The sequence below is a fragment of the Thunnus thynnus genome, chromosome 23, assembly GCF_963924715.1.
Source record: "Thunnus thynnus chromosome 23, fThuThy2.1, whole genome shotgun sequence".
In the NCBI taxonomy this organism is placed as follows: domain Eukaryota; kingdom Metazoa; phylum Chordata; class Actinopteri; order Scombriformes; family Scombridae; genus Thunnus; species Thunnus thynnus.
The window spans coordinates 3,490,445-3,516,876 of NC_089539.1; the positions used below are offsets into that span (position 1 = coordinate 3,490,445).

Here is a 26,432-nt window from a genome sequence, read left to right on the forward strand (position 1 = left end):
CCATAAGGATTTTATAGGAAATAATAGGGATAATGTATTGAAATATACTCTGAGGTCACCATCCAATATGTTTTTTTATATGTTACTGTTACATGTTTGTTTATGTATTTTAATTCATTCAAGAATAAATAGATTGATTAACCTGTTTTAGGGTTGTATCTGAGGGCGGATGACCTCATTCCCATCAGGAAGAGAGAGCTAAGAGAGTTACAGCAGCTTATCTTCATACTCATTAGGGAAAAAAAATTACTTATTAGCACAAACATACATGAAAGTAGAAATGTAATTGCTGTCATATCCACACACAATAAACAGTGACCTGCTTCATCTACGCTTGAATTGAAGTACTGATATTGACAAAATCTGCTCTGGTCACACAGACCCAATGATGTTATGTACCTGAGTTATTCATCTTGTACGTTGATAAGCTGTTATGAGGTCATATTCATTAGGATTTACACGAGCCTATTGTGTTTACATTGTTACTGTAGTCATGTAAAAGTTTTGATGTAGTCTATGAAAGGGAAAACTTGCAGTGGCAATATGTGCCTACATCTGCTCTGAAGTTAGGTTATATTGTAAAGTATTATAGGTTAAATAGGTTTATTACAGTGACATTTGGACAATTATTTACTATTTAGTGTCAGATCCAGTCAAGTCTCTCTTTAGTGTGCAGTCTACAGTTCAAAGCACACACAGCCTATAAGACTATCATAGTATATTATATGATTACCATAAAAACTATGATAACTACTCATATTGAGTGGGCTAGAAGATTCATAAGACTCTATATGACTATCATTATGATTGCTTTCATTAACTCCCTCTTGATTATGGGTCCGTTATAATACAATATATATACAATAAGAGAATAGGATAAGGATTATTACAGCAGTCTTGGTCATTTTATTTATTGGAGTGTGATGATCTGTGTAGGTGTGTTTGGATACATCCCTCTGCGGGCACGCGCATCCTCGGGCCCGGCAAGAGTGGTCCTGATGCTGGCGTTCGTGTGCGCGCATTACATCACTTCTCTCCGGCGTGATTGGCTGTAGGTCAACTCCTCCGCCTGCCGTGCAGCATCAACCGCCCGCCTCAGCATCCCGAAGCGAGCGTCAGCGGCGTTTCAAACCAACAACCTCATCACCATCATCATCCCCATCATCTCTGATTACTAAAAAAAAAAAAAAACCTGTTCGTGTAGGTGTGCGTGTTTTCTTTTTCTTGCACTGGCGGCTCGTTTCGAGGATGGCAGAGAGCGAGGCAGACACGCCGAGCACGCCGATTGAGTTTGAGAGCAAATACTTCGAGTTTGATGGAGTGCGGCTGCCGCCCTTCTGCAGAGGGAAGATGGAGGAGATCGCCAACTTCTCCCTCAGAAGTAGCGACATATGGATTGTCACCTACCCCAAGTCAGGTAAACACATCTCTGCGTCACCTCCTGCACGGTGCTCGCTGTGGTTTCTTGGCCGGTGTTCGCTGTCTGCTGCAGAGGCGGCTGCAGGCTTCCCTTGTGGATATCAAAGTTTCATGATATGAAACACTGAACGACCAAAATTTACAGCCAGTTGAGTCATATGGTTCATTTTGCAGTACATATAGGTCACTTTCATCATTAAAGTTGCACATTAGGTCATGTTTCATATTTAATAGCACTGGGTGGGTCACAATTCTATCATAGTTACCTAATATCTGTGTTTATATCGCGCTTGTGCAACACTACAGTATTTTACAGGCCTCTATCAAGCTTTTACAAGCAGCCTGTATTTCATAATCAGAAGCCAACAAAAATGAGTCAAAGTGAAGTGCTTAATGTCTGGCTGTAGTGCATCAGTTAGCCTGCACATCGCGGCCATCCACCTTCATCACACGCGCTTTTGGACACAGATGGAAGTTGATGTTTACATCCAGTTTCAGTGTGGTTGCGCAGCGCTGCTGCAGGCTGGCTGCCGTGCGCGGTGCCCTGCTGTGCGCTGGGTGGGTCCGGTCATGTGACGGCTGGTGGGCAGTTGGAGCTCTCTGTCATTGCATGCTGAAGGGCAGAGTGACTTTTATTATTGTCATGAGAATGGTCTTTCTTGCCGTGGTTCAGCGTCTTAGCAGCATGCATGACGACACCTGTTAATAATGGAAGAAAGTGAAGTATGCATATAGATGGTTATGATCAAATAAGGACGTTTATCAAGAGGAAACTTTAACTGATGTAATTTTCCACTTATCTATCATCACTTTAATGTGTCTTAATTTATATAATTATACTCTGAAGATTATGTATGCCCTAGGCTACAAAAGATTGGTGCATCTGAATCCATTTCCATTACATAACATACATAGTCTATATGCAGCAGATGTTTCCCTAACTGTAATTTTATAAGATTCAATCCACAACCCTAAATATACTGTACATTCATCAGGGTCCCATCATGTGGTCATTCTGTCTATGGCACAATAACATTCATTTCTATCCATTCATGAAATGACAACTGTGGTTAAATATGTTTTGGGCTATAACAACAGATTAGAAAGATTTTTGCTCATAAAATATCCTTGTGCAGTTGAAATGAGCATTTATGAGTAACAAGTTTACCTTGAAAAACAGACAAAGCAATGCCTGATAAATATGTTGTGGCAATGCCAGCAGCCTAAGGGGTTTGAAAACCATGCCAAAAATAAAAGAGAGGTCAAAGGGTTTAATCGAGTTAAAGCAGCACATGATTAAGTTAAAGCTCATGGTGAAAGGGCTCTACTAGAACAATAAATAACTGTATGGGCTCAGATGCATGAAAACATTGTGTATGCAGATGTTGGCAAGTGAATCATCTAGTGTAGCTGCACCATACTGCAGTACACATTCTGTTATATGACACTGTGAGAGAAATCAGGATCCAAACTCTCCTGTGTGTAGTGGACCGTGCTGCTTCCTGTTTAGGTTTTGCCCTGCAAGCATAGATTTATGCTGCATCTTCGCATTTCATCCACAGAGGCCTTGTGCTAGCTGTACATGGTCATGATTAATTTAGACTCTCCTGTAACTCACTACCTTTCGTGCTGACTGTGGCAAGACATAAATAAACTGCAGAATGAGTTACTTTTTTGTGAAAGTCTGTCACGAATTGCAAAATCCATGGAAGTTTTGCCAAATCAATGCAACATATCCTCGCTGTTGTCTCATATATATCCTACAAAAGCACAAAGAACTGTTAATTATGTTGACATTTTGGAGGTCTGTATTTTTCAGTCCTACCAGCTGATTCTGCAGTTATGCTCAGGAGTTGGTGGAGACCAAAAACAGTGTCTGTGTCTGCCGCTAACACCTCAGCCATGACAACTTTATGTCAATGATGTGTTTTCAGCTTGTTGTGCTGCCCGTGAGTGGCCAAAAAAACAGGACACAAAATGCAGATCTCCTTCATGAAAGTTGACTACAATGACCTCCACAACATCATGCTCCGTTTTGTTGCATAAAGGTCACGCTACTTGTTGCGTTGCCACTAAACATTGGCACTGGATGTAAATCGTGTCATTAGCCGCATTAGTTGCATTGTGGGTAATGTAATGTAGGCACCAGGTCCTGCTACATTGATTTTGATCCTTCAAAACAATATTCATGAGTCCGACAGTGTTATTGGAGTATTCTCATAAGGTTATGTAAAATCTTATGGTTGAGGTTTAATACATTCTGTTGATATTTCAGTGTGATGTTGATGTTGTTTGCTTGATGTTAAACATGTCCAAAAGACACCTTATAACTAACAGACTAAAGCCCACGAGAAGCATGTTTCAGCTTTAACTGAACTTTTTTGGTAATACAATTGTGCTCAGTAAATTCAGTCCATCTATCTTTTATTTAGCTTGGATAGAAGTAGCTAGGTTGTGAAATGGCCCAAAATTCAGAGAACACACCCAACCCAATATATTACATTATAAATAAAAGATTCAGATTCAGACGTTCCAGGGAAATGGAGGTCCATTATGAAGGCTGTTTTTTCAAGGTTCCTGTTTGGGTGACCAGGGCTTAAAGTATGAAACACATCAGTATGGAAACAGGCACCAAGAACACTCGCTTTCATAACTTCATCACAGCAGGATCTGGAACGTCCCCTCACATTTGTAGACAAAAACAATCAATGCCTGATCTGAACTTAATGTTCTTTCTGACTGCAGAACCAGCATGGAACTGGCTTCTGCTCTGTTTGAAGCTGTGTACACTACACATCAATGTTGCTGTGTTAATCCTGGTTATCTTTATGCTCGACCTTTAAAGGACCTTTTTAGATGGAGACAAATGTGTCTTGTGCTGGAAACCTTTCAAATTAAATAGGACGTACAGAAGGAAATGCGCCAAGCTGTTAACAGGGCTGTTTGTCTTAATTTATGACAAGGTGACATTTTGGAATGACAACAGTGATGAATTCTTTTATAGGCTAAGAATTTTGCTACCCCTTATGCACAATGGAAGTCAAAAGCAACCTGGATTTATAATTTCCCACTCTCTCATTTCCTTCCTCTTGCTCTGTGTTGGTCTTCTGGTGCAGAAAGCACGTGGCAGGCCACATGGTAGGGATGCTGCATAGCTATGATGCTATTGGTTCACATGTGCTATTCTTGGCCAATGGGAGTAGCAAGATTCTATAAACCAAGAGAAATGTGTTGGGTGCAGTGTGTGTGATGAGTTTAGAAATGTGGGGTTCTATAGCTTTACAGTTTATGATGGCAGTGCATCTATGACTGTTGTGACATCAACCATGCACTCAATCACGTTTCCCTGCAGGTACTATATCTCTGCACTGCACTGCACTGCACACACATATAAATCACTTAAGGTCGGCATAATCAGAAGCACCGGCAGAGGTGAGATCATCCTCTGCTCAGAATACATGGACCTTTATCAAGTCTGAGAAAAAGGTGTGGTACTTTATCAGACAGTGAGGTTCTAATGAAAGATACTATCAAGTTGGATGCAATGTTTTTGGAACTTGACCCATATTAGGGCTATAATGAGGCTATACTAGCCTCAGGAGGCTTTACAGTCTATACAGTAATATAACATCCTCTATCTTTAGACCCTTGATTTGAATAAGGAAAAACTCCCTTAAAGACCTTTAACAAGGAAAAAATGGAAGAAACCTCAGAGAGAGCAACAGAGGAGGGATCCGTCTGCCAGGGTGGACAGATGTGCAGTAGATGTGTGTACAGAATAGACCATGAAAGCAACATTACAGAAATACAGCATGGACAAACAGGATGACAAAATTATAGATGGATTTATAATCAAGCTTTATCAAGGTAATACAAATATTGAGATAAAGACCAACTCTGTACAAGAAAGGGGAAATATAATCAGGCATTTTGAAAAACTTAGGTAAATCAAAATTCAGCATTACCATGTATTTTATCAAAATTTGATAAAAGGTATCCATACAAATTCTAATAATGTAATAATATAATAATGTTAAATAGTCCTAATGTTTAATGCTTACATGTGACACCTGAACTTTATATGTGAATGTTGAACATGTCATTCCAAAACACTGAAGCATTGAAATGCTGCTATACAACTTTCTACAGCTGGAACCTGGCTGCAGGGATTTGCTTCCATTCAGCCGCAAGAGTATTAGTGAGGTCCAACACTGATGTTGGGCAATAAGAACTGGCTTACAGTTGGATGGGATTGACGTCAGAGCAGTCAAGTTCTCCCACACCAAACTGTTGAAACAGTTTATTCTTCTTAAACCAAACTTTACAGTTGCCTCTGCATACAGGCAGGTAGCTTTTACCAGTCATCCACCTGATGCAAGTATAGTTTTGAGGTGCTTGTACTTAACTTGAGTATTTCCATTTAATGCTACTTTATACTTCCACTCCACTACATTTCAGAGGGAAATATTGTACTTTCTACTTCACTACATTTATTTGACAGCTTTAGTTACCTTTCAGATGAAGATTTGACACAATGGATAATATAACAAGCTTTTAAAATACAATACACTGTTAAAGATGAAACCAGTGGTTTCCAACCTTTTTGGCTTTTGACGTCTTACAAAAAGCAGTGTGTAGTCGGGGTCACATTTCACATGTCTATGAGTTGTTAACAGCTCCACCAAATAGTGATTTTTCCCTCTAAACTTCTCACATGCTTTCATTTCAATAAATGTTCAAATGATTGAAAATTTCACCAAAAATCAAAGATTGGAGAAAAAGTCCAAAAACTGAAAACAGATTTGTGTATCAGAACAATCTATTCTACTGCAAATGTTTGTCAATGGAGACTGCATGGCTACCCACTTCATTTTATGCACCTGTTTGCAAAGGGTGTGGCTGAGACACCCATTATTTCGAAAGACTGCCAAAATCACTCCCTCATTCACTCATTCACTATGCCCTATGTAATAGACACTTGATAATTATCTCAATGGTGAGCAATAAATTGAGATTTTGGACATCATTAAGCGTTATCACTGTCAGCTGTTGCATCACACAACAGTCATTTTTGCATCTATAAAATGTGAGGCATTGCATTGTGGAACTGGCAGGAAGTAGAGTGCATGCCATGGACACTACTTTTATTTGTTCCATTATCACATTTTTTGAGAACACTGTATAATGGATACAATAACACACTTGAATAAATTGGCAGGGAGTAAATACAGTGCTCTATATAGAAAATAGGGAGTGATTTTGGATACAGACATGATATAGGAGTAGTCCATCTTGCATGGAAACTCTTTAAGGGTTGATTGGTTGATAGCTTGGTTTAGACATCCTCTGCACTTAGTGTCCTTTTTATTTCTGGCCTCAATATTTTTGGATGTTATTTGGATTTGTAAGCCACAGCTGATGTTTTTCATGTGTCAAACACAACTGGACCCTTTCATGAATGCAAAATACATTATAACTGGTACTAATGAGGAATAAAAGGTTACTGAAAGCTTTTTCAAGAAAGTCTTTGATACATGATTTATTTGCATCTTATTATTTGTACTTCAGTGACAGCATGCGGCCAGCCTGAGGCCAGGCAGACACACATCTTCCTCCACTCAGTGTTTTTCACTTCACTGATTTCTGCAGAACACTGGCAAGCTTTCAGGTCGATGGCTTATTAAAAAGCCAGCATGGCTGCGTTGATCAGACTCTGATAAAACCCTGAGCTGTTACCTTTCTCTCAGCTTAATGCAGTGGTGTCCTTCAGGTGTCACATGGAATGGATCTGATAGCAGCCTTATTAGACTCCTGTTTTTCCAATAGAAGCGTGTTAGATGTCAGATTAGACTGGCACATTCAAGCATATCTGCAAACCAAAATGAGTCACAGGGACACCACAGAGAACATTGGCATGGCAACAAATAACCCAGTATTATGATGAGAAAGATTCTGCTTTCTTACTGACGTTGCTGGGTTTGATCAGTAACTGTTGGGAGGAGCAGCAGATATGGGATTTAAAGGCTGCAAGACTGAATCACCAGAATCACTGAAAAAGTGGGAAAAATAAATAAGTTATTTACTGTCATCAACACCTATTGCCACATTACCCTTTAGCAAGGCATACACTGTATACCTGAGCTGCTGAGTGGTCAAAAGTAGAACACTGTAGTAGTGTTCTCTTGATTAAGACCTCAATGGGCCACTTCAGTCTCCAAGGGCCTTAACCTGTAACAATACATGTTATTATGTGTGTTTTGTAGCCCTGCTTGGTTGATATTTCCCTCTTTTACCTTTACAGTATGTTTAAACCTGTATGAATTTATTTTTTGGGTCACTTGGGAACAATTCAACAAGCTGAAAACATGTGACATACAGTATTACCAGCACCTTATTTTGGCTAAGGCTAACACATAGGCAAACAATTACAACATAAAGTCAATGCTGAGCAACATTAGCATCAATTTGAAGTCATGTTTCTGTTCACCTGATGATTATAGATCCAATATTCACTCTGGTTTGGTCTCCACCAACTCAAAAATATCTGTCTCTGTTCCACTATGTTTACAACTTTGTCTGCTGTTTGTTGCTGGGCAGGAAGCGTACAGTGGGTTTATCAGAGCCTGGGAATCAGGCTAATTGTGCAGAGTTTGCAGGCTGCAAAACCAAAACAATGAGCTAACAGTGGCTAAAAGGCTCCATGAAAAATGTGAAGTCAGGTGATAATTCTCTGTAGGTTTGTCACTACAATTGAAATCTTTTGATTCACTCATGGTCATTTGATCCATTTTTGATATAACAATGTTTATTAGTGCAGCTTAAACCATAGTTTAATCTCAGATGATTGATATCTTTCTCTTGTTGCTTTTTTCAATAAAATGAAAATGCACTGTACATGGGTTTGATGTCCTGTGCTGCAAGATTTCTCTTCATACCCACATTACTTTGATAACAGATTTCTCACAAGATTTCTCTTTTTTTATTATTATTATATGCATCACTTGTGTGGACAGCAACCACTTTGTTAGTTCTCTTTTCGCATTCTCAATTTCATGATAGTCCTCTGGCTCTCTCCTCTCTCTTTGTAGGCACCAGTCTACTTCAGGAGGTTGTGTATCTTGTGAGTCAGGGAGCAGACCCAGATGAGATTGGCCTTATGAACATCGATGAACAGCTGCCTGTCTTGGAGTACCCCCAACCTGGCCTGGACATCATACAGGTAATGTAACTGAAGTCAGGTTAGCAATCATTAGTTCTTTAAGGCATGTAATCATTTTAGAGCTGTAGGAGGCCTGAGTCTGTGGGGCCTTTTAGATTTAGATGTACTATCTGGAAAAATGACAGACGTCTGCATTGTTGGTGGTATACCTGTTGCTGGTTGTAGCAGCATTACAACAAATCAACACCTTGTTTAGATGTGAAACATGAGAGGATGCTGGAGGCTGACTCTTACACCACTATCATCAAAACAAGGCTGACCTTGCTTGCAATCACAAGGACTGTGTGTCCATTTGCTGAATGAGAATGGAGAAAAAAAGAGCAGCCCTGCATTATTAAGCAGAAGTATAATACATGTCAACTTTTTTAATCACTTTGAATTGTTTTATTTACTATAAGCCACCCTCCACTCTGGCAATGTGTGAGGCTCTTGTTTGCATGGGAAAGATGGGAAAAGATTTCTTTACAGCTGGTGGTAATCTGGAAGTCCCCTTTCCCACAGCAAATCCTGAAAAAAATGGGTAAAATCGATTTTACACATAAAAGTCAGTATACATTTCATAGGGACTGTGAAAACAGTTGTATAATGTCTTCTGTGCCTCTGGGTGAGCAAATTGAAATAACTCTGATTATGTCATGAGGGTTATCTCAGATTGGGCTTGGGGACAAATTTATAACAGAAAGCCGGAAATACAATCTAGAGCTGTGGGATTTGAAAGATGTGGGCTTTTACCAGGCCAGGAGGGCAGTAATATTAAAAGATGCTATGGGAGATGTGGAATCCAGCGTTTTTAAAGTTTGACCCATAGGGACTAAAAGTCAGGATATCTCAGTGTCTGCTGGTTCATGTTCAACCTTTTTTTAAAAAAAATCTGTCACAGGCAAGTCCCACAACTTCCAGCCCAGTTTTCCTCTGAATACAGCCTTACAGTCATACTGGATGATTCCTCACAATTTATGTCCCATGAAGTGCCCATACAATTGACTACATATCATGGGAATCTACTCATTAAATTTAAACTGCTGACAGTCACACAAACAGGACAAGCATATTCATTGAGTGAAAAAGTTTTCCATGAAATCAAGCAACAGATTACATATATATGAGTTTCTTGAGCAGATAAATTAAGAGACTTCTGACACACCAGACCATTCTGTGGGCTTGATAAGTGAATAACTCCATTGTTTGTTTCCATAGGAGCTGACGTCCCCTCGTCTGATCAAAAGCCATCTTCCCTACCGATTCCTCCCCACAGCCATGCACAACGGAGAGGCCAAGGTCAGCCATAGCTTTTTATTGCAGAAGTTTTCAGATGATGATTGTTGTTGCCGTTATCTTGGTGTCACATATTTACAATAAGTCAATGTATTTATTGATGATGATAAACTTATTGATTTGGAATATCTTGAAAAAACACTGGACCTTAAAACAGGAAGAGTGGAGCCAAGAAGGTTTAAAAGTAGCAAAAAACAAAAAAAACCAACCATGTTTTTACTTCAGCTTGGAGTGACAGTTGTTCTGTGGGGGAAGGAGGGGTTCTGCATTTCTACACCACTTATTGAGTCAAGAAACAGCCACCTGCACTATAGATCAATTAGACTGAGGGTGCTATGGAAACCAAGAATACATCAAGAACAGTATATTGCAAGAAAGTTTCAGAGTGACAGAGACACAGAGCATCTCTGTAACCATAGTAACTTACTCTCACTCCTGCCTGCATCTGCACAGCGCGAGAGGAGAGGGAGAGATGCTGTGCTGCTGCCAGAAGAGTCACTGACTGAGATTATTCTGAGCAGCATGCATGGGCATACATTACAATACAGATTTATATTGATGTATATTTCTCGCTTTCCCCCTAATGGTCTGAATAACTCACTGCTGCATGGTGCTGCTGTTGTGCTGTGCTGCTCTGTCTTATCTGTCCATGCGCTGTCAGTGTCCTCTTTTCATGCTGCACCATTATCAGTTACAATTTTGTTTTAAACTGTGTGAGAAAATAGAGGCATGAGTCTCACAGTCAATGCATGAGAGTTGGCAGCCCTGAAAACCAGGCTAGTCAGTTTTAAATTATAGATGACATTCTCAGTCCAGGTATAATTTCAAACTAGCCATACTAGCTAGTTAGCTAGCAAGGTTTCCAAGCTAGCCTGCTGACTGTCCAACATCATCAGAGCCAAGATGACTGAAAAATATAATATTTAGATTTAGATTTTGACCCGCTGTTGTTCTTTGCCATTCAAATTTGTCGGTTAGCTAACTTGTGCTTAAAAAATTAAACTAACACCACACACAGGAGCTATAGCATGAAAACCATCTTAGCAAGGCAGAACCAGCAGCTTCATGCTGTGTCTAAACAGAAAGCATTTCAGTCATGTCTTTCAGTCGTCTGTCTCACATGTGTCTGTAGACACACCGTGTGTCAGTGAAAGTGGAAAGAGCTTGACTCAAACAGCATTTGTATAGTAACCCCCAAAGAACTGTGAGATTTTGGCATAGACTAAAAAATATGGACGTAGTCACTGTGACGTCACCCACTGGTTTGTGAACTGCTGTTTTGAAGCCTCGAGTTTATCGATTTGACCATCACCATCTTGGATTTGGCGGTCGCCACGTTTGATTTTTGGAGCCAGAAGTGACCATATTTGGACAAGAGGGTGGCACTGACCATAGTACTAGCTGCTAACTTGGTTAACACGGTGCATTTACAATCTGTGGTTAACAGTGATAATGCTAGGACAGGCCTAAAACCGTTAAAACAAAATGCACTCACTAGAAAAACTGATCTGACTCACTGATGGGTCTTTTATTACAACCAAACACCGAACAAGACTTTTTTTTAGGCAACCACAATATTACGATTAACTTTAGTGAAATGAAAACACACTGTGAAATAGCAGCAGCTATGCCTATACGTTATGGTTACGTTACGTAAGCAACGTTGTTGCCGTGGTAGCGACTTGTCAATCACAAAGTAGCCACGCCCTAAAGCATAAGATAGGATGTTGGTTTTTGGCACTACGGCATTGGCTGCATTTTTCAGCCCTGGAAGTTGCTGCTTGGATTTTGGTGTAGTGGCCACAGTCGGAATTGCAGGCCACATGACATGCTCTGGCTACAAAAGATTTTTTACCACATACAGTACAATTGATTATAAAATAAATGGCTGAGCCACACAAACACTCTAGTATGACTCTTGTATTATCACAATTTGAACCTTAGGCCCAAAAAATTTTGAAAAGTCTCTAAGAGCTGTATTGGTAAATTATTTTCATGCCATTCATGTGTGTGAGGAGCCAGCAGGAAGTCAGCTGGATTGCTCGTGCTCTATGGGCCCAACAAAGTGAAAGCCTTAGAATATTTGAAAAACTTTTATTGAAATGAATGCTCTTGGAACACAGTGTTCAGTTCTCTTAATGCATCCATCATTGCTTAATAGCATTCTCAAAACTGAGTCCTGCCTCATTTTACTTTGATACAGATCCAAGCACAACTGAGTGGAAAATCTAAGCAAAGAAGACATTCAAATAAAAACACACAAAGGACAGGGTCCATTGGGATCGGGTAGATAATTCCACTTTATTTCAACTGGGGTTTTTGTGGCTTTGGGCATAGTTTCTATTTGTCACTATGCTACCAAGTTAATTGCTGAGCTCTGGGAAGGTAGCTAAAAGAAACTTTCAGAAACAAAAGCTGGTCCCATTAAGGTCAAGCTAAACAAATATTATTTGTTCCTTAAGAAGCTCTGCCACCAAACTATTTGTTTGGTCTCCAAAATGCAATCTGAGACTGAGAGATCAACCATCAGTTCAGATCAATAACCAAAGTTTACAACAGCATATCATGGAGCTAATATTATGTATCTACTGTAACTATAGTGAATACAGTTGTGGCTCTTTTCTAGGTGATCTACATGGCTCGTAACCCTAAGGACCTGGTGGTGTCCTACTACCAGTTCCACCGCTCTCTCAGGACCATGAGCTACCGGGGAACCTTCCAGGAGTTCTGCCGGCGCTTCATGAATGACAAGCGTACGTATGTAGGTTACTGGAGTAACACTGTGATCTCTCATCCAGTTCAGTTCACTGAACTCCTGTACTGTCTGCAGACTATTAAAAGTTCATCCAGCTCTCTTTCTCTTCTTTGTCTCTCTCCCTCTCTTTTGTAGTGGGATATGGTTCCTGGTTTGAACATGTTCAGGAATTTTGGGAACATCGTATGGACTCTAATGTCCTCTTCTTGAAATATGAGGACATGTACAAGGTAACATAGATGTAGATCATCACTGTCTGCTGTGTTTTTTTAGCCTTTGTGTGCAAACTGTTATCTTAACATTGTGAAACTCCAGGTCATAACCCATTAGTCTGGCCCCTGTAAAAATTGCCACTGACAGTTTGGTGCAATTTAGATAGGAAAAGTAAGCGGAGCTGCTGTATTGATGGATGTGACTGTGTGTGCTGTGCAGCTCTCTGCTGGGAAGTTCTGAATTATAGTATAATATAATATTCATTCTCATATCGTTTTCCATGCAGCCTTCATACATCAGTGAACCAGTGTTCCGGCAGACAGAAAGCTATGGCAACTGAATTACTATGGAAGCAAACCGGCTAACATGGTCACTATGCACACTTGCTGCCCATCTCTATATGTAGAGTTACATAAAATTGTTGTAATGTAAGGAAAGGTGCTTGTCGCGACCACACAACAGTGTCAGTCAGGGTTTACGCTCATATGAGAGCTTTGTGTCTGAACTGAAATGGAAAAATTCAGGACTTAAACTGAAAAAGGGAAGAAAAGTGGAGAATATTGTAATCAAATGTCGCGGTCTTGTATTTATCGTAGTTTTACTGTAGGTTTTGCCTTCGAGGTAATTTTTGGTTTCAAATTTGTTTGTTTTTTTGAACTTTTTCTTTTTTGAACTTTTTCTTGGGAGATTTTGTTAAATTGTTAAGAAACAAATCTAATCTCATACTTTTTTTTTTTTTTACCTGTATTTATACACTGAAGGGACTTAATGAGCATGCATTCTCTTCACCCTTAAACACTTGCTTTTACTGTGCTGTCATTGACATTTTTTTGTGGACAAATATAGTTTTTGCCTTGCTAGCAGTGAGGCCTAGAGATGGTAATATTACAAGGGTTCCTGTTCCTGTTACATTTCAAACTTCTCTAAATCTAAAGGACTGAATTATTTTAGTTAAATCTCAGTTGACTCTCATCATGAAGCAGTAATAGTAATAATAATGAACTTTATACAGCACCTTTCAAAACAAAGTTACACAGTGCTTTACATGGAAAAATCAAACGTGATGATATAAAAGCATATATGACTTTGTCAAGATCAACACCAGAGAGCAAAGATCTGTTTTTTTGACGCTCAACAGTTGGAGGAAGCATGATGCATGAACACTCGTGATTGTTAAACAAGAGGTCGCTGTGTTGAAAAGACAGTTTGAAAATTATTGGATTGACACCCGTTTGGATTCAGTTTTGACTCATATAAAACTGCTCTGACTTGGACTTCAATGTTATTTGATATCATTCTCTTGAAGCACCACCAGGCCAAAACTTTCACTTGCAAACAAAAGAATTTGCATCATCACCATTATATCTTTATCATGTCTAATCAGGAGGTTGACTTTCAATTTTCTGAGGACATTTGTACTCCGAGGGGTCATGAGAATGTTATTTCATACTATTAACAAGACAAGCTGAGTTTCTTGAAATCAAAAGACATTCTTAGAAATTGTCAGAAACAGTTGACCTTCTTTCGACATAACAAGCTAATTTTCCTCTTGACCACAAGAGATCAAAGATTGCTATATTGAGGCCAGGACTGAGACAACATGAGGTTATATATGTGAAGACGTTACATGTGTGTCCTCTCTGGTCCCCTGTAAAAGTTAGATAGATAAGATATTCACATGTAGATGCTGCATATTACAGCCTTAGTCTGCTGTGGAAAAATGTCTTGCTTAAGGGCAACTTGACAAGTAGGAATAAGGTTTGTCATTCAGTTTTTCTGCCTCGTTTTCCCAGATTCTAGGAAACAGAGAGATCATGATTGTCAGAGACCAGGCATGCCAAGGAATCTTCTCTTTTTTACCTTTTCATACCAGAGCAAACATATTTCCTCCCAAATTTAAGCCCCTTCCTCATCATTGTTCGTACAGCTGTAACCTGTTTAAATCTTCTGGTTGCTCCTCTATACTTCTTTCCATGTGACGTGGCAGACACATGTATCCTACCTTTTGTTCGGAACATTATTGTGTAAAACTTTCCAGTCAAAGAAAAACCAATGCTAAATCAATATTTGCTCTTTGCTTTGCCAAAGGTCCCTTTTTACATTATCTGGTCTTATCACATTTACAAGGCACAGACTCACACATGTCCTCTCCTCTGCAGACAGGCTTTTCTTAGAATAGATTTCTTAGAACTGAAGTGAGATGCTCAGTGTACAAACAAAATGTTCTTGTAAAAATGTTGGTTTAGACCATTGGTTTTAGAATGACTGTAACCAAACCTTCCTGGTAGTGTTTGTACTGTTCAATTTATTTACATGCAAATAAATATGAATTTCCACAATTTTAACCAACATGAATCAGGTCTTTTACACTGACCTGGTTGGTTCTGTTACAATGTATAAATCACTTTTTCCACTTTAAGGCTGTAGATCAGTGACAATTACAGTTCCAGGGTGCTGAAAGAAAATAGATATCTATCTTACGTTGCTAAAAACTATTGTATCGTATTTCTCTTTCTATTTTGAGGCTTATTTATTTACATTTTATTTGTTAAAAACTGACATAAGTGAAGGAAGTACTTACAGAGAGTGATTTGCAGGATTAGAAATTAAAATTAAAATTCTACTTATTACGAATCAATATAATTGTTTTTTAAGCTGTAGACAACATTAAAAAATGAAAGAAAAAGTAGGTTGGCCTATACAAGCACAGTGCTGAATGAAATGTTTGTCCTTGTTAGATAATAGCAGTGGTCATATGTCAAAGAACACTTGCCAAATGAAATTCAATGTTAACATTTAACATTTAATGGATTTAAATTTAATTTAAAGATGCACTAATCAATATTTTTGTATTATCAATGGATCTAATGGCAATGATGTGCAATGTGGAAGGAGTCACTTGAAGTAACGAACCCACAGAGAATTTTCATTTTGACTCTGCAGTTCCCCTCAGCTCTACGAAGCCTTTTAGCCTCTTTTAGCTCATTGCTTTGGTTTTCAAGCCCACAACTACTGTTTTTGTTCAGTCTCACTGCTCCCATCAACGTCGGGTACAGCAGAAGTAGGCAGCAAAATCTCTGATAAACCTCATTGTACACAACTTACTCTGCACCAACCGGCAGACAGACAAAGTTAGCAAGCTGGAGAACAAAATGGAGCATTTAGCAGCTAAAGATCCAAATATTCCCCTCAGGAGTGCATGTAGACAAAACTAGAGCAAAAAGGAGAGTGAATATTGGACTGACATTCACTGGGTCATCAGCCACAACAACTTTATAAGACCATGTCAATGTTGTATTTACAGCTTGTGTTGTCAAGTGTTTAAAAAGGCATTATTGCTGTTTTAAAGGAATAGATCAACATTTTGGAAAATACACTTTTAGCTTTCTTGCTGACAGTAAATGAGAAATGATTGATACCACTCCATTGAACCTGCAGTGTGGAACTTTTACATATAAATCAACATCCGTTACATTCAAGCCCTTGCCAGGCGAGTTCAGACAATGCCAATTAAGCCTATCACCCCTAGATAAATCTATCTGTATTTCACCATATACAGAGTTTTTAAATTTCATGTCGGGCGCGACCATCAGAAAAATATGTTTTTGAGCTGGTGGACCATCAAAACATATCCGTTTTTACTGGCCCTCTCTGTGTGCCTGCCTGGGTGTGCATGAGAGCGTGCTGCATGCCTGTGTCAGGCTGGCCGATTGAGACCAAATCAGACTGTGCAGCACAGCACTGCAGGGTTGACATGTGGACATGTTTATTTGGGCTCTAGAATGTAACCATTGTGAAACAATCAGAAAATAATATTTTATTGATCTGATTCAGCGGCTTAATCACTGCTCCCTCTCTTCATTCACTCTCATCTTTTTAAAAATGAGTCGGAAACATAAATATCCTCCCCTGGTCCTAGTAATGACTGTACCCAGGCAATCACAGCCAAGTGCCCACCTCTACTCTCACTGCCAGAAGGGGGGGATAAGAGTCCTGCACTCCAGCTTTAAATTTAGTAAATTTGGAGCTACAGCCAGCAGCCAGTTAGCATATTTTAGCATAAAGACAGGAAACAAGGGGAAACAGCTATGCTGGCTATGTCCAAAGATAATGAAATATCCGGCTACCAGCACCTCTTAAAAATGAACACCTTTGTTCAATCGATTCAAAAACCAAAGTGTAAAAATTAAAGACATTCCTGTCAGCCTCAACTATTTTGTGTTTGGTGCTAATTAGCAAATGTTAGTATCCTAACACTCTAAGATGGTGAACATGGCAAACATTATACCTGCTAGAGCATGTTAGCATTCATGTTAGCACTTAGCTTAAAGTACTGCTGTACTAAAAAGGCTCAGAGCTGCTGGAGTGGTTGTGGTCTTGTTTTCTTGTTCCATCATTTGTATAACAGTTTTAGGTCAATATCTATCTGAACCTGCCTTGCACACACAGACACATATCCCACACACACACACACACACACACACACACACACACACACACCCATGTGCAAACAGACATGTGTACAGTATATAACCCAGGGCAGTAAACTGATAGCTTATATGTTACTGTTCCAAGATAATGTATTGTCCATACAAAGCTGTACATTTTGTCCTACAACTGTCATGTCTGCAGTCAATGTTTCTCAACTTTATGCCATATAGATTGTGTAAGAACAGGGAACTGTGTGTTCACTATGTGTTCATGTGCCATATCCTCTCCCCTCCCCTCCCCTCCTCTCCTCTCCCCTCCCCTCCCCTCCCCTCCTCTCCTCTCCTCTCCTCTCCTCTCCAGGATCTGGGGACGCTGGTGGAGCAATTAGCCCGGTTCCTGGGTGTTTCTTGTGACAAAGCTCAGTTGGAGGGCATGGTAGAGAGCTGCAACCAGCTCATCGAGCAGTGCTGCAACTCAGAGGCACTGTCCATTTGCAGGGGTGAGTGGGAGAGAAGAGAGAAGAGGAAGAGGGAAACAGAAATAGAGAAGAAAAACATGAGACTGCTCGGATTCTCTGGTCTGCTAACCGGGCAGAGTTTTGAGTTTCTGGCTCCCTGAGGACCAGCTTGATACTTGTGGGAGAAAGGGATTTTATTGTTGTAGTTGCACTCACGCTGTGGAGAAGCATCTCCAAACCATAACATCAGAATGTGCCTTAAAAGCATTGTTATTACACTTTCACTGCATCTGACGTGTTCTTTTAAAATTTTATTTCCCTTTCCATTAGCATGTTAGCACAGTCTGGTGTTAAACCCTGAAAACCTTTCAATGGATAGTTTTCAGCTGCAAGTGACCCTGACTCAAGTGACATCACCTGAGCCCTTTTAATCGCTATAAAAATTCCACCCTCTAAGTGGTACAACAGGACTGTGAATTCAAAACAGTGCGGAGAAAATGTGTCTAAACTATAAGTTTAAAGGGAATGTGTATTTTTAGTTTCTGTGTGCATATGGCAAACAGAAGAGACACAACCATTTCATTGTTAAACACAGTAAACAAGAAACAGTTCAAGGAAAACATAAAGCTTCCAGGACATAGCCCAGTTTAAATTTTCATGAAAAAGAAAAATCCAATTCCTGATAGCAGACTGGATGAAATCATTACAGTAGTAATGCCAAGTTGAATACATTTGAGAAAAATATACAGCCAACTGAGCAGGATACCGGGAGGAGAGAGAGCACAAATGCGGTTAATGTTCCGCTTTTAGTGCCAGTGGATCAGCCCTGATTCATATCAGTGATCTCATGATATCGACTCAGCCACCAGAGCTCCTCTTACAAAGCTATTTAAAGATGAGGAGGTGGAGAGGTAGATCAGAACTTTTAATACCAAAAACCTATTACCAAGACACTTTGGTGTTATTTTTGATGCTCACCAACTCCCGCTGAAAGACACTTGACAAGATATTAACAACACTACAAACTGCAGCCTGAAAAATGTCAAGCAGGTTGAATCAACACCTGAAAGAGTCTCATGAAAAACCAAACATTATAACCAAACTGATAATGACCTTTATGGCTATTGTACTGTGTTGTACATACAGCATCCCAGTATGAGCTTTGAAGGGTAAGTTCACCCAAATTACACCACATATTTTTTTCACTTACCTGCAGTGTTATCTATCCATGTTCATAGTTTTGGTTTTATGTGTCCAGGGTTTGTAATGTCTACCACAATACAATGAAGGGGAATGGATTTTTTTATTTCTTTTGTGGGGTTCAGTTTTCGTTAAAGACATTTTAAAAATCTAATCAACAACTTCCTTCTTCCACTGTTACTTTGGATCATCCACAGACCTTACTGTGAACAATTTTGATTGGATCTACTGTCTCCCAAAGAAATAGTCCCTATAAAAACAGCAGTGCTTGGGCTGCTATTCACCCAACTGGAATCTTGGCACTTCTGATATGTAAATAAATGAATAAAAAACTGAAGACTCAGACTAACAAGAAACTCGTTGAATTAACTTGCTGCTGTGACTTCCCTATTCAAGTTATCACATGAAGGTTGGTAGTAATACCGAGCCACCCCTTCTGTGGTCACAGACTATATTTGAAGAAGGCAGTTGATTTGTCTTGACTGTTAAAAACAAATTCAAAATGTTATGGTCTTCCCTTAAGTGGCAGTCTTTCTCACTGTAATTACTCTTGAGGCCAAATTTATGATATCTTCAACTATTCTTTTGAAGCTCACTTGGAAAAATATATTTGTGTACACTGGACAACTACATAACAAGACTAATGAATCTATAGCCATGCTAGCGGCTCTGTGAGATTACACTTAGGCACAGCGGTGCTTTGAGCTAAATGCTAATGTTAGTATGCTAACATGTTCATAATGAAAATGCTAATAATGATGCAAAGCAAGTATAATGTTCACCGTGTTCACAATCTTGGTTTAGTGTGTTATGTGCTAATTAGCAATAAACACAAAGTACAGCTGAGGCTGATGGGAATGTCATTAGTTTTGCAGGTATTTGGTCATATAATAAAAATAAAATATAATAAAAATATAATAAACCAGAGAACTGGAGAAAGTCAAACCTTCACATTAGATGAAAATTCAGAGGAAAGCAAATAAAGTTATTCATCCTAGGGGACACAAATTTGAGCACCAAATTTCATAGTAATCCATAGTTGAGACATTTCACTCAAAACCACAAATGGTGGCGCTAGAGGAAAAGTCAGAGGATCACCAAAGCCATTAGGATTCATTCTCTGAGGATCATGAATGTCTGTAAATGAGTTAATGGCAATTAATCAAGTAGTTGTTGAGATATTACAGTCTGGGTGAAAGCGGTGGACCACCTGACAGACATTGCCATCTTTTCACCTTAGATAATACATTACATTTACTGTATTTCAAAAATGTACAGACTGTCCTCCCAAGAAAGACAAGAGGATCAGTTGTTTCTCAAAAACTGATCAAAAACAACACAAACATCTTCAAGTGACAAAGCCCTCTAGTAGCCCTCTAGGAATTATGACTACTGGAGGAAGTATTGTGACATTGTTATAAAGCCACAAAGTCCAAGGGGGGAGGAGGTAGCGGTGGTTGGATGGGTCAACAAAATGTTGGACTTTGACATCGGAGTCAACTGTTCACGTTCTGTGATCTACTAACAGTCAATGTTGGTTTCTTTTAATGACCAATCTTTCCCCATCCTTAACCACATGGTTATCATTGTAATCATAATGGCAAATGTGCCCTGTGCCTAACAAAGTTGTCATTTGAACCCAAACCATGATATTTTCCTAACCCAAATCAACTTGCTGATTTAGATCAAAAAGGGATGCCAGATCAGAAAACCCATAAATGTGTCATTCTGAATGGCAGTTACAAATGATGCATTTTGTAGTTTAATTTGGAGGAAATATGTTATCTAAGACAAAAGCTATAGGGTGTGCAGCTGCTGGCTCAGAGTGCTGGTAACTTTATTATTCAATTTCAAGCACAGGACTGTGGTTTATCTTCAGTAACATGACCACTTTTTCCATTTCTGTTGAATCAAAAAAACATACAAAATTCCATTTATATCCATTATATTCTTAGAGACAGACATCTCAAAACCTGGACCGATAAAACCAAAACTGTCTGCATTGCAAGGCACCCCTAAAGATAAGAAATGAAACAAGGTTGCATATTTCATCACAGTAGCACCTCAAAAATATCAACATCTCTGACAGTCTCATTAAAAATCAAACTTGATGAGTTTAAAGGAATAGTTTGAAATTTCAGTACATAAATACTGAAAGCAAAAACAGTTAGTCTGGTGTAGTCCAAGGCAGCAAAATCCTTCTACCAGCCCCTCTAACACTCACTCATAAATACGTTATAGCTCATTTGTGTGTGAAAGTGTAAAAAAAACCCTTTTTTTTGGTAGGAGTGTCATGTGCTGGACTATTTCTTGTTTTTACCTTGAAAAGAGCCCCCTGCTTTTATGCTAAACTAAGCTACCTGACTTTAGCTTCATATTAAACAGATAGATATGAGTGGTTTATCACTCTTCACATCTACCTCTTTGCAGGAGAGTGAATAAACATATTTCCTAAAATGTCAAACTATTTCTGATTTTGTACTGTGTAGTAGATGGTTCTTATTCTCTGGAACAGCTGTAGGGATCAATGAGTTTGTCATGGAGAGCTAACTGAGGTCACTGACCTGTAGTGAACAGTGGAAGTGCTCACTTTAAATAGGATACTCTATGGAAACTACATACTGCACAGCAGGTGTGGTCATCTGATATAGTCTAAATACATTCATGCCTCACCTGCTCCCTCATACTGTATACTATAATGAGATTATAATTAGACCAGGATTAGACAGACAGGGACAGCGAGAGGAGTCTTGACACCACTTTCACAAGATGTTTTTCCCTTTCACCTAGCCTTGCTGGAGTGTTTTGACATTTCATTACGCACATATGCACAATGTCTGACCATGGTCAGGTGATGTCAAAGTAAGCACTATGACCCCTGAGGCCCTAGACTGAGCTGAGCACCTGACTTTGAAAGCAGGACAATTATATATGGAGAAACTATTTACACATTGAATCCTAACACTGTTACAATGGAAGACACAGGCTTTATATTACTTTCTTGACAATTTAACCCACCATTGATCTTGTCATATATTAACATAGATCTGATTTAGATCTATGTTAATAGATAGCTATTGAAAGACCTCAATGGTAGCTATCAATAGATAGAATATACTGTATTTACATGCATATCAATAATATCTACATGAGTTCTCTACATAAATATGAGTGTTTTTTCACACTGACATACTCAGTTTGAGCTGATTATAGCACCACTACAAGGCTAAATGTTGCAACTGCATCACATATTGCATTTCATCCCTGATTTAACCCTCTTTGAGTTTCATTGCGAAGCCATTTACATTCATTCTCTAATTTGTTCTAGCCTATTTTTTTAAATTTTGGTTTATGTTACCATTCCTGTTCTAATTTTGATGTTTACTTATGGTTTCTATCATCAGTTTTTCTTCTGTTTTCCCATCCGATTTTGTTTTCTTTTAGTGCATGGAAGTCTGGTGTCTGGTCTGCTATAGGCTTAACACACAGCTGTCAGTCTGATCTGTCTCAGACACGCGGCAGCAGGTGAGTCACTGCCACATCGGGCTGCATTCACTCTGCAGGTGGAAAATGTCAAATAAGATATAATAAGATGCTTTTAGTGCGGAAAAACAACATCCATCAGAATCAGTAAGATCAGGGGTTTTCAAAGTCTGACACTGTGGGCCCCCCTCAGACAAAATCAAGATAAGTGCAGGTTTCATTACCTTAATTGTCTCCACTGCTGTCGCTGCAGTGATTTCGGATTATATAGTGGCCCAGTGAACTGACTTTCATCAAAATGCATCCATGGTTGCTCGTAGTGACGGCATTTGTTGAAAGCAGAAAGAGAACATGTAGTGTCCTTGTAAAGGTCCTACTAATTTTAACTAAAATTAAATTATTAATATATATTCATCTGGTTCTTTTTTTGTCTTAGTTAACTATGTAACTATGTATGTAAGATGGTGTTGCCAGCCTCTTTCCTAATGTTACTTTGAATGTGAGGAAAAGATATAGATTAGTAGTGCAGCTGCATCTCTTGAGAGATGACTGTCAGTCTTATTCTAAACATTAACCCGCTTTGATACTGTGAAATCAAATGTTGTGGGAGCTGTTCATAGTTTCCAGGGCCAGTGTAAAAATCATACTATCCGTGCACTATGGAATACATATAAGATACAGTAAATTTAGCACACACCTATGAGTTGGTTGAACTTCAAGCTGTATTATTGTGTTATCACAATAACGTTATTTACTTCATTTTGCATAATGGCACTCTCATTCTGTAAATGTTTGCTTGTTTGATAACACGGTTTCTTAGGTTTCATAGCAACCTAACACAGTTTGTAGGCTACACAATATAAGCAGCTTCTGCACTGTATGATTCCACAATGTTGAAGTAGGTTAATGGGTTGAGTATGGGCCACATTTTCAAGTCGTATAAAACCTCTCAAGATATAGGCTATGCCAGCTGCACTGCTAATCTATAGTTTTTTTCCCCCCGCATTAAAAGTAATGCTCCAAAAGATGAATGCTTCTTGCTGCGGACACAACTTCACATACGTAAATAGTAAACTAAGAAAAGAACCCAGATGATGGGTATTGATTTAAAATGAATTAAAGTAAAGGACACATACATGTTCGCTTTTTGTTTTCAACAGCTGCTGTCACCACTGACGCATTCAGACAAAAGTCATCAGTTAACAGGGCCAGTCGTTGATCTGAAACACCGTCATGCATCTGTACTTCATGTAGTATATTTGCCAACATCCCTCCCTCCACACCCCCCTTAACTCTCCTGTTCCCCTCTGAGCAGTCTATTGTCAGATGAATCATCAAAGTTATGTTTTTTTTTGTTACATCAGTCTACATGCAGAGCAACATCAGCAGGGCCACAAGTGTTTCAGTGAGGAGAGAGATTAAACATTTTTTGCCCAGAAATAAAAAAAATTGAAGGTATTATTTTTTTTCAATATTTAAAATTCTAATTATCTTCCCTCCCTCCCTGTGTGTCCTCCATTCAGGTCGTGTGGGTCTGTGGAAGGACATCTTCACAGTGTCAATGAATGACAAGTTCGATGCGATGTACAGACAGAAGATGGGCAAGTCTGACCTGACCTTTGACTTCTGCCTGTGAGGAGCGCCTCACCCTGCCCTCCTCCCACTGATCTACTTGAGTACAGTCAACAAGTGCACACCTCCTGCCAAAACCCACGCTCCTACGTCTCCATTCAATCAACCAGTCTGAAGTTTAATGATACAGTCCGACAGTGGGATTACACTACAAGACTTTTTCCAGAATGCAGTCTGTCTCGAGTCATCAAAAATCACTCCCTTGTGGACTGATCAAAATGAATCTAGATTTATTAGGAGTTTATTGAAATTTCTCAATCAATAGTAAAACCAAACCTCCCTCAACCCCTACCTCCACAGTATGTTCCCACTGCTGTGTATGTATATGTGTATATACTGACCAGGGTTCGACCGATATAGGGCGGATACTTAAGATAAGATAAGATGAAGTATTGGTCAACCTTTACGCCAATGTTCAAAATCCTACAATATGGCCGCATTCATAGCTAAACTCAAGCTACATGCAGATATTTGTGACTGAAACACACGTCAGCATGCCCAGTTCAGCTATTTAATTCTTTCATGTCCCTCCTCCGGGTGAAATTGCTCTGTCCGTAATTGGCCGATACACTAACCAGTTAGTAGGAAGTGTTGTTCAACCACATCTAAAGGCAAAAGTGTTTATATCTATTCCAAATGGCCACATTCAAAGGCAGCCTGCTGTTAAACTGTAGGGTTGAGACACAATAGTTGTTCAAATTGGGATAACGGCGCAAACCTTAAGACAGTTTCTCCTCAAATGTTTTCTTGGTGTTGCACTCATTTGTACACAGAAAAGTAGAATAAAAAGAAGTAGCTGCGTGAGGAATGAAAAAGAGATGATAGTCGGATTGTCAGTTTTGGAAACTGAAAGTTGGGGTGGGGGGGTGGAGGATTTCAGACATTGTTTGACGATCCATGAAACACTTTGTTCGAAGCATACTGATGCCTTAAGAATTCTTGAATCACTTTTGGTCTGGCCCCTCGACTGAGACCACTTTGGCTTGGAAGACCCCACCAGAAGCTATTGCCCCAGCAACACTGCTCCCACAATTCTCGGAGGGGTTGGTAGGGTGTTTGGGCTTGCCCTTAGGGACTGTGTTAGGGGCTTGGACATTTCAATGGACTGAAAGGAGCTGGTTGAGGTGGTTCAAGCCCTGTGGACGCACTCCATGTCCAACTGGGAAGAGACCCGGGGCAGACCCAGAACATGTTGGAGGGATTGTACTTCCCATCTGGAGATGCATCAGGATCAGCCACTAGGAGCTGCAGGAAGTAGCCAGGCCTAGAGGCCTATGGCCTACTTTGCTTAATCTGCTTCTTCTGTGACCAGGTTACATGGTAATGTATGTGCTGTCCACAAGCCCATGACGACACCCCTATGACATTTCATATGCTACCACCAAATAGTCAACCTTTTGTGTTCAACTTACAAGTGGTGAAAATCCTCCTTTTTTTTGCCCTAATGTTTTGCCCTAACCACAGAAAAAAACAGGCACTTGGGCCATATAAAAGGCTACTTGGGTTGATAGAAGGGTGCTTAGGGTGCTCAAGATCACCATCTAATGTCAAAAAGAAAACATGGATGTTTCCCTTTCAGCCACAGATATATCCTGCTTAAAAAGATTTCCAATAAAGGGGAACTTTATGTAGTCAGCTAACACTTCGACTTATGGTTGACAGAGCATATCAGCCACAAATATCTGTGCGTAGCCTTAGTGTTTCTCTCTGATGTTTCTGGTTGTCAGGTAGATAAAACTTCTGAAACATTTACACCATCATAAAACACTAAAACTCTTCAGGGAAGCCCAGACTAATGAAACAGTTTTAAGGTTAGGAGCTCTGTAGTTCAGGCCACCCACACCTATTTATTGGTGGGGAAACTGGAATACATTACTGCCTGTAAGTGAGAAATGAACTCATCCAGCAACACCTTGCTAACGCTGGCCGCTGGGATATCTTACTGGCTTGGAAAACATAATTGAGCAGTAACAAGGAGAAAACAAAATACGCAAAGAGAATTGTGGTTGTTACAGACAACACCAATATCAGGCCATTATTCTGTCAAACCAATATTGGTCTCACCCTGATACTGAGTGCGATAGTTGTCTTGATGCATCAGTGGCTCTGAGCCAGATAAACGCATAGATGGTAATTGTACGAAGCAAAGCCAAATCTGTAGAGAGGGAGCTTATCACAACTAAATCATCCCAGCAGCTCAGTGTCACAGCTGGGAGAGTGAATGATCATGATTTTTTTTTTTGCTCAAAGTGCTGCAGGATCCTCAGCCACCAGCACTGATTGTCACTGTACACTTATGTATGAGCTTCATGTGTGTGTATATGTGTTTCAGATAGTGCAAGAGATAG

The 26,432-nt window shown here is 39.5% G+C and overlaps 1 protein-coding gene across 3 annotated transcripts; it reads left to right on the top strand.

The window, feature by feature from the left end:
* The first annotated feature begins 906 nt into the window (after positions 1–906).
* sult4a1 (sulfotransferase family 4A, member 1) lies at positions 907–24,924 on the top strand. 3 transcript variants are annotated; one of them, XM_067581094.1, is made up of 8 exons: positions 907–1,417; positions 8,508–8,638; positions 9,836–9,916; positions 12,540–12,666; positions 12,804–12,898; positions 17,673–17,811; positions 22,414–22,494; positions 23,976–24,054. In XM_067581094.1, exons 1-7 carry the CDS (start codon positions 1,249–1,251, stop codon positions 22,443–22,445), a joined length of 774 nt encoding a protein of 257 aa, XP_067437195.1. In that variant the 5' UTR covers positions 907–1,248; the 3' UTR covers positions 22,446–22,494; positions 23,976–24,054. The 3 variants fall into 3 exon arrangements, with proteins under 3 accessions (XP_067437195.1, XP_067437194.1, XP_067437192.1); XM_067581093.1 differs by lacking the exon at positions 22,414–22,494 and having other exon boundaries at positions 23,976–24,924; XM_067581091.1 differs by lacking the exons at positions 22,414–22,494; positions 23,976–24,054 and having other exon boundaries at positions 17,673–18,051.
* Positions 24,925–26,432: the final 1,508 nt, after the last annotated feature.